This window comes from Saccostrea cucullata, unplaced genomic scaffold (genome assembly GCF_032062105.1).
Source record: "Saccostrea cucullata isolate Sc308-1 unplaced genomic scaffold, CSIRO_AGI_Scuc_v1 ctg258, whole genome shotgun sequence".
NCBI classification, from domain to species: Eukaryota; Metazoa; Mollusca; class Bivalvia; order Ostreida; family Ostreidae; genus Saccostrea; species Saccostrea cuccullata.
Genome location: NW_026931770.1, coordinates 412,501 through 430,487, shown reverse-complemented (window position 1 = coordinate 430,487; position 17,987 = coordinate 412,501). Strand labels below are relative to the sequence as shown.

General features: G+C 33.6%; 1 protein-coding gene across 2 annotated transcripts; it reads left to right on the top strand.

The window, feature by feature from the left end:
• The first annotated feature begins 4,898 nt into the window (after positions 1–4,898).
• On the top strand, positions 4,899–15,488 carry LOC134233494 (protein patched homolog 1-like). 2 transcript variants are annotated; one of them, XM_062715469.1, is made up of 21 exons: positions 4,899–5,142; positions 5,638–5,884; positions 6,099–6,169; positions 6,318–6,434; positions 6,649–6,772; positions 6,902–6,999; positions 7,192–7,312; positions 7,440–7,563; positions 7,864–8,036; positions 8,228–8,476; positions 8,684–8,861; positions 9,328–9,483; positions 9,694–9,821; positions 9,953–10,108; positions 10,226–10,351; positions 10,540–10,684; positions 10,880–11,001; positions 11,204–11,380; positions 13,814–13,827; positions 15,070–15,126; positions 15,255–15,488. In XM_062715469.1, the coding sequence occupies exons 1-20, from the start codon at positions 5,042–5,044 to the stop codon at positions 15,119–15,121; spliced, it is 2,679 nt and encodes an 892-aa protein (XP_062571453.1). In that variant the 5' UTR covers positions 4,899–5,041; the 3' UTR covers positions 15,122–15,126; positions 15,255–15,488. The 2 variants fall into 2 exon arrangements, with proteins under 2 accessions (XP_062571453.1, XP_062571454.1); XM_062715470.1 differs by lacking the exon at positions 13,814–13,827.
• Positions 15,489–17,987: the final 2,499 nt, after the last annotated feature.

The following is a 17,987-nucleotide window of genomic DNA, read 5'->3' as shown; positions in this document are numbered from 1 at the left end:
AAAAATATCCAGAATCAAAATGAAGTGCAATGTAATTAAAATTCTATGAATATTAAGTGGTGTGTTTTAAAAAACTCTCTCATGGTATTTTCTAAAGTAAACCCCCCCCCCCCCCAATGAGGAATTCCACCCTATCATGTATTTTGCACAGGAATAGCCATTAATGTTAAATTTGAGATAGGGCACTGAATAAGTAAGGAGTAAACATGACACGGTATCTTCAGCTTTTAAATGTTTCTTGTACAGTCTGTGAGAAAGGTGAACCAGGTCACACACACAAAATTGTAGCATTGATCTTAAAACGAATTGATTTATTTAGGGATAAAATAACTTTTGTACTCAAGTTTTAGAAATCATTATGGAAAGTTTATTTTTACAAAAAAAAAACAAAACTTTTAATTATTTTACTCGTCATGAAATGATCTTGTTAAAAGTTCAGATGTTACTTTTCATCATTTCTATCTGACAGTTCTCTATTTTTGAACCTCTCGGCTATCTTCTGAGAGAAGTTTACTTCTGACCTTGGTTCCCTAACTCTCGCAGATTAACCCTGCGTCTCAAGCAGCATCCTCCTGTTATCCGTTTTTAGTGCAAGACCAAGCGCCCATTTTTTTTTATGTGCATCTGAATGCCAAAGCCTATTTCCTAAGCCTGGACGCAAGACATTCTGCGACTGACGGGGTCGCGTGGCGTCATACATTAGCTTCCTATCAAGGACACGGAGATGTGTATTCTGAAGGGAAATAACTCTACGGTTGTAAGACGAATACACTGACATGTGGTGTAGATGCAACAGCTAGTGATAAGATCACAATTATTGACAGAGTTGTCCACTCTTGTTGATAATTGTACCGGTATGAAGCAGTCTTTTTTACACAATTTTATGTAGGTTTTAGCTGTTTAAGTTTGTTTTTTTTGTATTTTTGTTTTAATTTATCATTAAGTTGGTTGTTGACTGTATGTAGAAAAAGAGGTAAATATTAACTGTCTGAATTACTTTGCTTATTGGATAATTTATAAATGTATCATATTTTAGGAATATCAGAAACAGAGGAGTTTGGGTTTCTATTAAGAAGTACATCGTAGTTGATCTAGTAAATTGTTAACAATAAAAATGGTGTGATATAAATACCTATAGGGACTTAATTTTAGAAATGCAGTTCAACATCAAAAATGTTTATGTTGCACAAAGTTCAAAGAAGTTAAGTGCAATTTGGTTCTTAAGTTTGAAATAAATTGTGAATGTTGATAAGTTTTGCCTGTAGTATTGATCTGTCAACATTTTGTCCTTTCTTGAAGAATTTTCAAAATTTACATGTTTCATGTGTCAATCTTTTCTTTTGATACCAGCATTTTTGACATTGCACTGACCTTGGCCTACATTCACCTTGGCAAACAGCTGTCATGTGGGAGCATTAGTGTTTAACAAACATGTCTAGTTTGTTTTTAATTCTTCAGTGTGGAGGCTGTGATATTTTAAGAGTCTGCTTAAAATGAAAACATTCCAGCAATGATAAAAGTTTGAGGGTAGGTTGATACTTGTTAGGTAAGAGAAGTCACTGTGTAAGAGGAATTGTGGGTGTAAGGTAGGGGAGATCACTATGTAAGTAAAATATGGGGTGTTAGGTAGGGAGGTCACTGTGTAAAGAGAATTGTAAGCATTAGGTAGAGAGGGTCACTGTGTGAAGAGGATTATGGGTGTTTGGTTGAGAAGGTAATGAGGATTATGGGTAATGAAAAGGTAGGAAAGTTAACTTGGTAATGGGGGTTGAGGATGTTAAAAGGGGGAGCTTTCTTGGTTATGAGAATTATGGGTGTTAAGTGGGGGAGCTTTATTAAGGGTGTAAGATTAGGGAGTTTTCTTATGATGGGTGTTAGGTTGGAGAATTTTCTGGGTAGTGAGAATATGGATGTTAGGTAGGGCAGCTCGCTGTGTAAGGAGGATTGCTTCATATTGGTTTTGTTTCTTTCTGTGATCAGATTTTTTTTTTATTTTACTAAGTTTTGCTGTGTTATTTTTATTGTCATGTTAACAAGTTCTCACAAGCATTTGTCGCTTGAGGGAAATTAAGGCATATTTGTTACATTGACTGTTTTACATTGCATGCAATAAAATATTGTCTAACTGGGAAATCCATTGTTGATTTATTGAACTTATTAATCTCCATTTAAAATGTGATATAAAATGTTCAAAATTTTGCAGTATATCCCCTCTCCCCCAGATCAATAGTTAAAATGTTTCATTTTTGCCATAGTGAATCTCTAAATCCAGGAGTCAAATGAGGAACAGCTAGGATTTATGTCCCTATCATAGGTTTGCATAGCCAGATCCAGGATTTCAAATAAAGGTGGAGGTGCCTTCATGAGATGAGGCAGGGGGTCTAGCTCTTTGAACTGCCTTTAGACCTTGAAGGGGAAGCCCCCTGAATCTGATGCATAGGTTTTTAAAAATACAGCAGCCTGCAATTCATAAACTGGGATCTAAGGTAACCCTAATTGACATCACTCTATATTCCTTTCGAAAAAGTGAGACTGAGATCAAAAGTTTTATGACCCCCCACCTGAGCTGAAAGCTCAAGTGAACTTTTGTGATCACCCCTTGTCCATCTGACTGTCTTTGTCCATCCATATGTAAACTTTTCACATTTTCAACTTCTCAAAAATCAATTTGTCAGTTTTAAAGCATCTTTGAGTAAAAGGGAGGGGGGGGGGGTAAATTGTTAAAATAAAGGGTCAAGCTTCCCTATAAGGGGAGATGATCAAGTAAGACAAAAATGGAAATGGGGTTATTAAAAAAATCTCAAGAACCACTGGGCCAGGAAAGCTGAAACATAGTTGGAAGCATCCTGCAGGGTAGTGTAGATTTTAAATTGTCCAAAGCATTACCCCCGGACGTAGGGTGGAGCTACGATAGGTATTTTGAGTTGGAAAATCTGGTGCCAGAATGTTACTCAGGTGACCATTGTAGCCCATGGGTCTCTTGTGAAATTCCTTCAAAAGGTGACTGACCTCTAACAGTTTCCAACAAAGCAACTTAACCAAGGCCCTTTGTTTTATTTATAATGTACTGTTATGTTCATTCAAGTGCAAGTAAGTGCAATTGTTCCTTTGTTACAAATTCAAACCAGTAGAGCTACAGTCTCGTCATTTCCTTCAATGTTGATCTGCATTTTTGCACTTTTAAATCAGGATGTTTTGAATTATTTTCACATAACTTCTAAAATACCTGCCCAAAATAAATTGAGCGTTATAAAATATTTTATCACAACATTAATTCTATGTGCTTGTACTTTAAATCTAACTTTAAAATGTATGGCGGATACCTCGAATCATGACTTTTTATAATGAATAAATGGTGTGTTATACACAGGCTTGAAATATATATAAATCTTTTTTTTTATCCATGAAAACTAATTTTTATCCTTGTTAAAAATAAATAAAATCTTTAATGTAGACTTAATACTAAAATTGTTCAAAAAAATCTTCAGAACAAACTATTATTTTGAGATAGGCCACATAAAATTAATCTTTAGATAAATTTGCTAAAAAATTGGGGCGGGTGGGCATATTTTATTTTTTATTTTTTTATAATTGAAAGTATCAACAAAACATGGACTCTTCGTACACATTTTTTTTCAGTATATGTTAATGCTAATATGAATAGATTTTATTGTTTTCATATTCTTTTAAATATCTACAGATGGTTCTTGTTTTAAAAAAAATAAATATTTATAGTTTAATTAACAAATAATCAAGTACACGTGTTCCACACGCCAAACAAAATGAGGTGCAGATACTATAAATTGTGCATGCATGACTTCTCATCGTCTTTCCCCAAATATCTTTTAGTTTTACCAACAAATCCCTCTGTTTTGTGTGAAATATCACAGATTTCCACCATCCTAAAAAATTCTATTGTTCTTGAGACTAAAATGACATGTTCCACAATAAAATAGGTCATGTTTGCAAAATCTATAAAATATCCTACCGAAAAAGCCTAGGCCTGAACAGTTTTAAGATTAAAGTAAAACATTTCCTTAGCACTATTATTCTCTAAAGTCTGCTGGCGATGTTTTATTTTTTTTAATGCAAGATCACGTACAGCTAGAGATCGTTAAAATTTGACCAGGTGCCATTTTCCTGGTCTATTTTTACTTACTAGGCCTATTCAATTAAATCTCTCTAAAACTTGCTCATGCCAATGATGATATCTAGATGTGTTTATGTTTTTTTTTCATCTCTGATTTCTCTATACTGACAAATTCTATTTTCTGCTGCTTTTATTGCCAATTTTTCTCCATTCTTCACATGGTTCTTTTGCTATAAATAGCGGCACGCGACTTTTAATACAGACGGGAGATAACTCTTAAACTTTCATCCAAGTTCTTGCTGAATAAAAATACATAAAAATACTTTTAACACTCAAAAATCGAAATAAAAAACACTGGGGCGGGACGTATTGAGAGGGGAGGGCGGGGATGAGAATCTAAAGATTAATTTTATCTGGCCATATATACATGTAAATATAATTGCGAAAAGTGGTGACAATATATAGCTTGATGGGACAGACTTTATATACATGTATATTATCCCACAACAGAGTGCTCATTAAGCATATTATGGCTGAATAATTTTGATTTATAAAAAAAAAGTTGTTTGTTTGGGGGGGGGGGTGTCTGTCTTGAACTGTAGCTTTACACATCGTCAATAGTCATAAGTAAAGTTAGGATAACTGAATTTAATTGTGTTTTATTGACAAAACGCTACTTTTATCATATTGTTTCGATCATTTTTATTCACATAATCATAATTTATCTTTTTTCCTTAGATCTGATTATCAATATCTTGTCCCGGATCGGATCGATTAGTATGTTTCATATCGCATTTCCGATGTTGCGATGTCAAGGAAAAAAATAGAAAATAGAGGCTGACTGTCTACAGTTGATAAATTATGTCACGCTTGAGGTATAGAGGGAGGGCTGGAAGAAAACGATCGTGAACTTTAGAAGTTGAAGGATTTTTTAACAATTACGGAAGAAAAATGCACCAAAAAACAGACGGTAGCATGACTTGCAAGCGTGGCATGTGCTTACAGAGGATCAGCCATGGAATAATATGGAGTTTAGAAACAGCCTTTTATCAGTAAGTAGAACGTTTTAGTGGATTTAGTACCTTATACATGATACACACAAGTCATTAGTGCAGTGAATTAAATTTGTAGATTTCACCAATAAGTATATGCCAAAAGTCCAAAGTATAACATTATTAAGTGTTGCACTCGAGAAAATGCTGATCATCTGACTGAGAATTTTTAGGATATCTAATTGAGATTTTACCTGTCTTTAAGGATTTTTTTCAATGTAAACCTAAACTGAGCTCTTTGACTAGTGATGCAGGGGTCACGGGTCAATTCCCAGTCCAGTTATACATTTTCGCCTTTCAATAGATCTGATAAAATAAGTAGTAGATCTCTAGATTTGGGGGGAAATGTCATGCTAAGATTTGCGAAAAATTATGTCATGTTTTCAAAATGAACTTTTAAATTAAAAGAACCATCTAGTGTTATAAACACTCTCTACCACTGGGCATGATGGGAGACAAATTCAAAAATATTACAAGGTAATTGTCTGATTTCAGCCTTGGACATTTTGTTGGGACATATCCTATACTGACCATTGTGCTGAGTTTTGTGGTCTGTGGAATTGCCTCCCTTGGTATGGCCAATTTTACAGAGACTGATATAACAGAGAAGCTATGGGTGCCATCCTACTCCCGCATACAGAAGGAGAAGAAATGGGTGATGGAGAACTTTCCACCAGACACCAGATTCGCAAAGATAATCACTGTAGAAAACAACATTCTATCACCAAGATCACTGAACGCTGTAAGAAGTTTATCATGTTTATAAAACTGAAAAAATGTAATGAAATTTAATCTGTATATCCTGCTGCCAAAAAATAAAATTTATCTGGCAATTTTTCCCTTATTAACTGTAATCAATTGGTAATTTAATATCTCATTAAGAATATTAGTGTATGAAATGCTTTTTGTGTGTGTTATCTTTTTATATTTACTTGATTTTCTGTTTAATCTTTCAGATGTTAGATATTTATGAAAAAGCAGTATCCTATTACAAAGATGGATACTCCTATCAGTCCATGTGTTTAAGGTATAGGGTCATCATCTTCTATAGAATATAGACGGGGTATAGGTATAAGGTCAAAGTCAAATTATACAAAAACCTGTACAATGTCTTTTTTGAAAACAAAAAATAGAATATATCTTGAATTGAAATGTCATAATTCCTTCCATTCCAGAGTTGGTTCCCACTGCAAAGTTAACAGCATTTTGGAGATTTGGTCATACAACAAAACTGCCATATCACATTTGACCTACAATGATATCTTAAATGACATAAATAATATCAAATACAGGTTTGTAAATAGAAAACATGTGGAAGACTATGAAGTCATGGACTTTATGTGGCCTATTTTTGGAGTTTGTGACAAAGTCCCTTGTACTCAATAGTGTTCTATAGTAAAGGAGTGAATTGTTTTCCTTTATTTGACATACACTACATGTATATCCATGAAATGAAATCCAATGAAAATATCAAATGTATCTGTGTATCTGTTGGTTTGATTTCAGTCCACTGTTCCATAATGAGCTGGATGTCACCACTGTGCTAGGGAATATTTTATTTGACGAGGAAGGTAAAATCATCGCGGCAGGGGCAGCCTCCATGCTGTTTCTTTTGAAAGATGAAGAGGAGGTAAGAGTTATCTTTCCTGAGTTGTCCTTGGCATTTAGGACATTCTAATTAATTTTGCTGACAATGGTAGATGCAGATAAATATGTATTTTAGTCTTTGTTTATTTTTCTGACTTCTTTTTGCCAATAGACAAGGTCAGTGGCTATGAACTGGGAGATGGAGGTCATCCAATCAGTACAAAAAGGTCATCAACATTTACAGGAGATATACGTGTATGCCACTCGCAGGTAAAATTCACTGAGACAATGGCGAGAATTAGGGATGTCTGCAATGGAATGCTAAAACTGTGTGCTGAAAGATAATCTAGCTGTAAAAACTTAAAATTTTATCAAACAAAATGGTTATAAGATATACGTTTGTGATGCACCCCCACTCATTTGATTTTGTTCTCTATATATTTTGTTTTGTTATTTCTCTAGTTTTGATGACGAGGGATACGGAGCTGTTAATGAGGACATTAATCTTCTGTCTGTCGGCATCTGCATCGTCCTCATCTTTGTCATCTTAACTCTTGGAAGATTTAATCTTGTAGAACATAAGGTAAAACATTTAGTTTATTATGAATATGAGCCAACTAAATGTTTAGCTATAACTGTACTCTGCTAATGTAATAATATGATTAGAATGTAGTTTTTGTTGTCCTGTATGTATGTCTGTCTGTTTTCAGCTTCTGCTGTCCCTAGCAGGACTGTTGAGTGTGGGGATGTCCATTGGTTTTGCTTATGGTTTAGCTACGACATTTGGCGTTATTTATGGTCCTGTACATGCTCTTATGCCTTTTCTTTTGCTAGGTAATTTTTCCATGAAAAAATTTATATGCAATTATTCATACTGGAGATATAATAATTTGAAATAGCACCTATTAGTGAACATTATTTGTATGCAATTATTCATACTGGAGATATAATAATTTGAAATAGCACCTATTAGTGAACATTATTTGATTGACTGTCTTATTTTAATTTTGACTGGATTATTAATGCCTGTCTTTTTTGAACTTTGACATGATTGGTTGTTTTAAATTGAACTCTGCCTTGATTGGCTGTCTTATTTGAACTTTTGATTCATGTTTCTTTGACCTTTATACTAAGGCATTGGTGTGGATGATATGTTTGTCATTGTGGAAGCCTGGAAGAATCTGACCCCCGAGGAATGCCAGCTCCCCCTCCCCAAGCAGATTGCCATGACGATGAAACATGCCGGTGTATCAGTGACTGTGACTTCCATTACAGATATTGTGGCCTTTGCAATAGGAGCTTCAACTGTAAGACTTTCAGAAGTGATGAATTGATTCAATTCACAGTTTTCATTTGAAATTGAATCAAATTGCAAAAAAAAAAAATGAATAACGCTTTTCTCTAGAAAAATATAAATAACCGAGAATTATATTTAAAATAATTCATTTATTGTTTGAAACCCTAAAATTATGATACCTGTAATTTGTGTCATTTGTAGGTGATACCAGGCCTGAGTGCTTTCTGTATTGATGCGGCCCTTGGAATTCTGGCTTTATTTATCCTCCAGTCCACGTTTTTTGTGGCCTGTCTGACTCTGGATCAGAAACGCATCAAGGCTCGGAGAGACGCCATATTGTGTTGTCTAGCTTACAAAACCTTTGAACCCAATAAATGTAGTCAGAAAAATTTTCTGGCTTTAGCTTTTAAGGAATATTTTGGACCATTTCTGATGAAGATTCCGGTCAAGGTCAGTTAATATTCATAGCAGATAAAAAAAAATTAAGGATAAAAACCAAGTAGAAAATTGAAATGTTCATAGTAACTCATTCTGTGAAATATAGAATGCATATATTTTTTCTCTCAAGTGTAATTGATGGAGGTGAAGACTTCATTCTTTAAATAAATGGTATGCATATTTTGATGTGATTTTACTGGTACTTTGAATTTCTTACAGATTTTAGTTGTGTTTGTGACTGCGTCTTTGCTAGGGGTCAATATCTATGGCTTCTATAACCTAAAGCAGGACTTTGACCTAGTTATGTACATCCCGTCTGATTCCTATGCCCACAAATTTGCCAAGGCCCAAGAGAAGTACTTCCCAGACAGAGGGGTGGATGTAAATGTTTACTGTGGTAAGTTTTAATTTTATATTGGTAAAAGAATGTAAGGTAACAAAAACTATGCTGATCATAGAGTATAAAAGGAGCTTTTAAGTTGGAAAGTTATTCATGATCATCATCCATCTCTGTGTCTGGCAGGCCATTTGTTGGTAAATAGTAAAAACATCTGGTGTGAATTTTAAGGATTTGGTTTTAAATATTTATACTTGAAAAAAAAACAAGACAGAAAGGAAATAAATTCAATTTCAGTTTTGTTTGTGGTAAATTGGCCTTTTGAGGTTGAATTGAGCTACTGTCTATTTTGAGATTTCTAGTACATGTAAATATTTTGTTTTCGCAGGTTTTCTGCAAAAAGATTAGATAAATAAGAATATTTTTTATGCTGAATTGATGTTGAACAGTATTATGATTAGAGAAATATGTTTATTTTAAAAATTTCAAAGTTTATTATCATGGAAGAGATTAAATTTTCTTTTAGGTGACATACATTATGGCTCTAGCCAGAAGATCTTAAATGACATGTTAGCAAAAATCCGAGCTGATCCTGGGGTGGAGAACGGAACACTCATTAGCTGGTTCCCGGCATTTACTGCTTGGCTGAGAAGTAGAAATGATTCAAATCTGGCCAAATACAGTATGTCAAGTTCTTGTGGATAAATGCATGAAATGATAATCATTATTATTCTAACTAAAAATAGTCTTTTTAATTAAGTCAAAAGGTAAATAGGATTTAATGTATTTCATGTGCTTTATGTTATTAAACATTGAAATAGTACAAGTATGATGTCAGAACGCAATAATGCTAAAATAGTGATGATGTTTTGTTGACTTGTGGTTCCTTTAGATCACTATCCATATGATGAGCATGAATTTGATTCCTTGGCCCTGAAGTTTATAGAGCAGACCAAAGTAGGGCAGGCCTTCAGAAGATTTGTCAAATTCGACAAAACAATTCACCCACCAATACTTAAGGTAAGGCAACAGTGATGTTATAAATAAGAGAGGATTCGCTAAGACGTAAAGAGTTGGATTTTGTTCTGTTTGGTGAAGCTTGATATATATTTTCTCTGCTGATGTCCAGCATTTTCACCTCTTTGTTGTAGGCTATGTACTTCTCTCTAAGACACACCAGTCAGCCAAACTCACAGGCAGAAATTGAAGAAATGGAAAATCTACGCAAAATCACAGATAACTCGGGACTACCCGAGGGGATGTGCTTCCCTTATTGTCCCCAGTATCTGACTTACGAGACAAATAAGGTCATTATATTCTGTAGCTTCTTCATCAGCAGTTGTGGTTGACGCATTTTGTTTTGCAAGTTTTCTGATAATTCGATGAAATTAATGTACATGTACTGAATCTTTCCCATTGTGTAGGTTTTACAGAGAGAGTTGTACCGTAATCTGGCTTTGGCAGGGGCATGTGTGTTCTTTGTGACTCTGGTTTTGATTGCCAATATATGGACCAGTATGATAGTGTTCTCTTGTGTCATATTTACTCTGGTAAGTTAATAGTTTACATTTCTGTTAAGTTTACTCTGCTATTAAGTCCACCACATAACCATGTGTTTTTCATCAACCAGGTAGTGACAATTTTAGGATTACCACGTATATTTGCGACCTTTTGACAGGAAAAAACTATGTGACATTACATATGTGCAACAAGTTATTATTTGTGTATTTGCCTGTAGGTTGATGTGGCTGGGACCATGTATTACTGGGGTGTTACTATAGACACCGCTAGCAGTATTCTGTTGACCCTGTGTGTAGGTCTGGCTGTGGATTACTCTGCACACATAGGTCACACCTTTATGACGGTGTCTGGCAGTAAAAATGGTAAGCTTGTTATAATAGGAGGGCCCTTTTTCTCTGAATAAGTGCTGATAGATTTCATCATAGTGAAATGTTAATTATAAAAGATAATAATTGAATAGTTAATAGTAAAAACTTGAAAACTGTGAAAGAGATTTGACTTCATGTCATGGACAGCCTGACAATGTACATATATTAGAACGTAATTTTTTATCTTAGAACGTCCAGTGATGGCGCTGACAGAGATAGGGCCTGCAGTGTTTAATGGCGGATTCAGTACGTTCCTGGCTTTTGTTCTCCTTGCAAACAGTAACAGCTACGGCTTCTCTTTGTTCTTCAAGGTTAGTCACTACAATCTTCCAAGTAATTGGGCTGTTCCATGGTTTGGTCTCCCTCCCTTGAGTTCAGCCATTGGTATTTATTATGTGTGCATCTTTGTACAGGTATTTTTCATTGTGGTTGTGTTTGGGCTGTTCCATGGATTGGCCTCCCTCCCTGTTGAGTTCAAACATTAGTATTTATTATATGTACATCTTTGTTTAGGTATTTTTCACTGTGGTTGTGTTTGGGCTGTTCCATGGATTGGTATACCTCCCTGTAGTGTTGAGCTGGTTGGGTCCTAAGCCGTATGATACCTCCTCAGTGCATACCTCACCTAGAAAAGAGAAACCAGAGAAGCATTCCAATGGCTGCTTAGAGAACATTGCTCCTCTGAACCAGGTCAGTAATGGCTACCTAGTGACTGGAATATTCTGTTAAAGTTGATGATCTTCTATTTGTCTGTAATTTGTCCTGAATCAATAAGGTCAGCATCAATTTAAGCCAAATTTTCAAGTTTCATTATTTCCGTAAGCCAACTGGCTCATCAGAGTTATAAGCAAGTGCATGCATGCTTAATTAGAAAAAAAGAAAAGAAATCACACGGAGAGATTGGACGTAAAAAAAAATAGGTCCATGGAAATAGTGTTATGGATTAATTAATATTGATTTTCTTAGCAAAGTGGCAGCATTTTAAAAAAAAAAAGCCATCATGACGTTAATTTCAGCTGATGTAATCAAGTAATATTTTTAAATATTTTATTTACAAGAAATATGTCTACTGAATGGGAGTGTATTAAATATGCATTGTTAAAAGCAGCTCAATAGCATTACCAGTCTCTGGAGAATTATAGTACTTGAAAAATTGAAAAAAAATGGTATTTTGTTTGAAAATGCTATGGGTGAAAGAGAAAAGAAATAATTTTTCTGTACTTTGTATGATACACCTGTCAACAGTTGAATTGACTGTTATCTTTACATGTTATTTATTGCTAACCTCCACAGTTATAGAGAGTCTAAAAAGAATATCTTGATACCCCTGACCAAAGTTTATAAAAGGTGGATTAAGAGTCTTGACATTGTATTATTTCCTTTGCTACCTTGTTTTCAGTCATTTTAAAACATAAATATTTATTAGGTTTTATGTTAAAGTTTCAAACAAAAAGTTATCATATACTGTAACATGATACATGCATGGCAATTTTATTGTGAGCCCTTAAATTGCAATCAGTATGATTGGTGTATTGCTGTATCATAACACTTTTAATATTGACTACCTCATAAAATATTTACACAATCATGATCTTAAATTCATGAAACTGTATTAATGTAAATCTCAATGGTACATGTATAATTGATTATGTAGACGTATAATTTTGGGTAAGGTTGCATCAGGTAGACACAATGAAAGGTTGGACTTGTGACAAAATTCCCCCATCCACTGATTGAAGCACATTGATTAAACCGAGTGTTAAATAAGCCATTAAAATGTACTTTATAGATATTAGATCTATCATTGATGTCACTTTCAATGATTTATCACTTCTGTTTAAGTACAGATGAACTTTTTACGATATTATCCCTTTGTGTGACCTTCTCAAGAACTTTTTATTTGACCTCTGGGATTTGAATTTTTATCGAGTTTTAATGGCAGAAAATCTGTGATAACCATTTGTTGTTTGTTGTTCAATAGCAGACTTTCACTAAATGACGAATTTTAAGGTTGTAAATGTAAATATGGTATTAAGTCATTAGTGATTCTTTTAGAAATGCTTTTACTTATTAGTCCTGTACTCGTGTTTGTGATGTTATGTCGTAGGTTACTTTTTTATACGGTAGATTCACTGAATCAATGTGTTTACAAAATAACATCATCATGTATATGTAAATTGGTAGTTAAAGTTGAATACTAATTTCATCAACATTAGCCCCCCATGAACAATGAAGATTTCACAGTAGAAACTGTATGCATTCTTTTGAGTTTGAATTGATTCATTTGCATTTCTACGCATCTGACTTGAAAAAAAGGAATAGTGTGAACAAACATTCATAACTTCCTAAATACTGCAAATATCAGTATAATATCTGCATCGTTGGAAAGAGAAAATAATAGCGATAAAACAATATACAGAATTTTTTTTATTTATTGTACCAGTTTTTTTGCTAGCTTGATTTAAACTTTGCACACTATTTGAGCAATTTTGTCATTATCGCAATCAATGCAGTGGTAACATGTAATATGTAAAAATGCTAAATTCTGGTGATTACTTCCCAACGCCACCCCATCCAGCCAAAATCCTTAAAATTGGTTTTTAGAAAAATGTACAACATGCTCAAAATTTTCAACACAACAATAAAATATTTTAAAATATATTTGACTAAGCAAAAAAAGTAGAATGAAACTCATTCTTGCATAAATGGAAATTCCAGCATAATTATGATTTATTTTGTTGCCATGGCAACTGAAATGATATTTTTATAATCAATTTCAGAAACTACACAATATCTACTTTCAGAAAATACATACATTAGTATAAACAAAAATTGCAAGAAATACCTGAAAAAATGCATTGAAATCTTAATATCAATTTAACTAGAAATGCTTAAAATCTTTGCCATGGAAGGGGTTAAAAGCTTCTACTCTTCAATTTATTATAGGGAAATTAAACTAAAGTGGACTACATTTTTATAATTGTTAGTGTCTGTAAAGTTTGCATCAAATGATCACTTTGACGTTTTTGTAAATTTTTTCAACATTTAATTATTTGTATTGTACAAGGTGTGAGAGAGATTTTATTGCATGGTTTTTAAGTTGTATACTTGCTCTTTGTGTAGGAAGCTGATGCTGGGTAAGTACTGTACAGACTGAGATATCACTGCATGAATACAAGGCTACTACAGCTTAGACAATGGTGCTAGAGGTGTTTTTTTTTAAACTTAATGAAATGACAAATCTCTACCTCTGCTTTTCCTCTTTGTAGGCTTTCTTTTACCTTAAACTAGCATGCTTTTTTTCTAGCTTTGTGAAGAATTTTTACCTTAATTCCTATTGCTTGCATATAGCAAACATCTTTACAGAGTGGTTTTCATAATTTAATGCATCAATTTTGTCTTGTAAGCCTGTTGTTATTAGTGGTGTCATCTGTGCACTCTTTGACATCCAGATTTGATTTCTGTTTTCTCATCTTTTGTCTCCACATCTTTTTGATGTTGATGTATCAGACTGTTTGATCTACCTCCCCATGTGTCTGACTGTTCTATCAATAACCTGTGGGTGTATTCAGGGGAAGAGCATGTCCACATCCCATAAAGCAGATCTCCCTCTTGATTGAGATTGATTTACTTTACAGAGAGGGGAAAAATCAATTTATAATTATCTCATTATTTTGACAATGTAAATACAATTTCTTTTTTCACATTACTTGAGTTAAATTACAGGAAATTTCAATTAGGAAATCATGAAGGTTGAACTGAGTATTTTAAAGGCTTTATCTGAAATAGAGAATGTCAACAGTTCCAGTCTAAAGCTATAAAGAGTCTGACAGGCACAGCTCTTGATTTTACTGAAATAGATGTTATTGTTACATTGACAATAGATACCCTCATATGTACCTGGAGTTTTGCTTAAAATGTCTGTTAATTCTTATATTTACATTCATACACACATATCTTTCATAACAAAATCTTTTTTAATTCACTTTAATTTTATTTTTTAAATGATAGTAGATATAGAAGAGTGGGAAAATCGATGCTATGGATACTGTAGAGAATCTAAATTATCTTTACTGCGGTTAATGTAGTTACAGATTAACACTGGGATTTTGTGTTGTTTACAATGACATCAATAATTTTCTCACAGGCTTTCTTAATATTACATGTTCCATTTAAGATTAAGCAAAATCTGAAAGTGACAAGCCTTTTAATGTCTGTTCCATTATATATTTTAGTTTTTGCTGAAACAACAATTTTTATTATTGTAGTTGAAATTTTATGAATGCATGGATATTTGCATTATTATAAATAAATTGATAGTTGTGTTTATTAACATTATTTGTAAACACCATCAGTGTAAAATTTTCTATATATTGTAGAGACAGCGAGTTTTCACCTTGTATAAAACTGGAGGAAATGAACCAAGTGTAATTCAGGTAACTTATAATTATAATTAATATAATTATAAGAATTGAAAGAAATTTTTTCTGTCAGTAACCGAGTGTTAAGAATATAAAAGAAGAACTTTGTATTATATCATAATTACTGTGTGATTTTTCAACAGGGTATTTCAAACTTGAGAATTTCTTCAGGTCAGAGATGTTTCTATAGTAACCAAGATGGCTGCCAAGCAGTGATGGTTTATATCTAATATCTTTTCTGCCTTATACCTCACCTTCTAAACTTTTTTTCTGTTGTATGTTAACTTATTCCCATATCTTTTGACATAAGACTCTCTGATTTATTATCTTCCACTGCTTATTTGCTCTTTATTGAACAATTCAAAATTTCATGCTGATTTTTTTTAAAAGTCAGTTTTTTGTAAAGTAAATAAGTCCCATTTACCAAGTACATGTAAATCTCCCGTTTTAAAAGTTTTTTTTTTTTTTTTACAAAAAAAACTGCAGATAAAATTATCCTGTAAATTATGTTTATAATATGTTCAAAAATGACATGTCAGTTTTATTTGTATAGTTTTACAAAAATTATGACAAAATTCTCAATGAACTCTGTTACTTTGTCAGGCAATGTTTAGATCAATATTCTGGGATTAAGTTATTCTCCATGGGTATATGTTTGGGTCCAGTCATCAATTTAGCTGTCATGCAATGCTTGAAGTTTTTCTTTTTTCTGAAATGGGTCTTGCCACATGGAAGATAATTTTTCACCACAATTAGGAATAGTTACATGTGTCTGTGTTGTGTTATTCATCATCAGAAATGCTACCAGGTTGGTTTGGAGTCTGTAGCGTATTCTGTTATCTAGTATTGTCAGAAGTGAATGATTGAAAGTATATGCGAATAAATTTAGCGATTTGTCCTTATAAACTGGTATTTTATTTTTAGGGAGATGCAATTTTAGCGATTTAAAATGCACACTTAAGAAGCTTTTACAAATAAAATGCATTTAATTTTTAGCGATATTCATTATTAGTGATCTCAACAACCTCGCTAATAAAGCCAAAATTAAATCCTCGCTAAAATTCTGCTTATACAGTATATGAATAATTCAAAGCTGCTATAATTTTTACTTCAGAAGAAAACAATACATTTCAAATAATAAATAAGACTAAAAAGAATTGAAATAACCAATTTCTATTAAAGAGAATTTCTTTAATTCCATCTTTCATTGTGAACAAGTACTTTCAGGATTAATTTCTTCTTGTGAACAGCTTTCATCAGTAGACTCAAAAGTTTGAGGATTTTTGTATTTTCAAAATACAGTTTATTGCCATCAGAAGGCTTATTTCATATTTTTATTATTATTATTTATTTATGTATTTCTTTACAGTGTAAAGTTTTATTTATGATATTAAATTATCTACTTTGTGTTTAATGTTGAAAGAAGAAAGAAATAACATTTAATGTCTTTTAAATTTGTTTCTGTTTAGTTCTTAGGTAAATTATTATTTTTTTAAATTTTTTTTGTTATGGTTCTGTGCAATACATGACTGAATACAATGGTTCTGACAAGTCAGGTCAATTTATCCAATTGAAAAAAAAATGTTGTAGTAAAACTTGATCCGCTTTTTAGCTCTTCTGAGCCAAAGGCTCAAAGAGCTAATGCTATGGCCATTTGTGCGGTGTGCGTCGTGCGGTGTGCGTTAACTTTTTAGAATATGGGCCATAACTCAAGAACCCTTTGGCCAATTATTGTCAAATTTGTCACAGGGTATCCTTGGCCCAAGGGCTACCATTTATACTAAAATTAGGGGTGGGACCCTAAAACAAGGGGAGATAATCACGAAAATAAAACCAAAAGTACTAGTTGCTAAAAAATCTTCTTCTCCAGAACCACCAGGCAGATTTTCACCAAACTTACATACAAGGGTCAGGATATGTTGAAGATTAAAAATTGTTCAAGGCATGACCCTGGGGCAAAGGGCGTGGTCTCAAGGTCACTTCAAAGTTGACCAAAATTTACACTTATTAAAAACGTTGATATTTTTCTTACTATAAAGACTAGGGTCATCAAATCTTGTAAGTTGATGCATCTCAGGACTTGACATCATGTTAATACAAAAGTAGGTCGCGGTGACCTACTTTTTAAATTTTACGAGCTTTTTTTTTCAAATTGATTTGGAGGCATATTTTGGACACTTTAAGGCCGAAGGTTCAAGTGAGCTTTTCTGATCAAAATTTGTCCGTCGTCTGTCGTTGTCGTTGTTGTCGTCGTTGTAAACTTTTCACATTTTCATCTTCTCCTCAAGAACCACTGGGCCAATTTCAACCAAACTTGGCACAGAGTATCCTTGGATGAAGGGGATTCAAGTTTCTTCAAATGAAGGGCCACGCCCTTTTCCAAGGGGAGATAATCATGAATTTGTTAAAAATTAATGGCATTTTTCAAAAATCTTCTTCTCCAGAACCGCTGGGCCAGGAAAGATGAAACTCATGTGGAAGCATCCTCAGGTAGTGTAAATTCAAGTTTGTTCAAATCATGACCCCCTGGGCAAGGGTGGGGCCAAAATGGCCGACCCAAGTTTTACATAGGAATATATAGGAAAAATCTTTAAAAATCTTCTTCTCCAGAACCACTGGGCCAGGAAAGATGAAACTCATGTGGAATCATCCTCAGGTAGTGTAGATTCAAGTTTGTTCATATCATGACCCCCGGGGCAAGGGTGGGGCCAAAATGGCCGATAAAAGTTTTACATAGGAATATATAGGAAAAATCTTTAAAAATCTTCTTCTCCAGAACCACTGGGCCAGGAAAGATGAAACTCATGTGGAATCATCCTCAGGTAGTGTAGATTCAAGTTTGTTCAAATCATGACCTTCGCGGCAAGGTTGGGGCC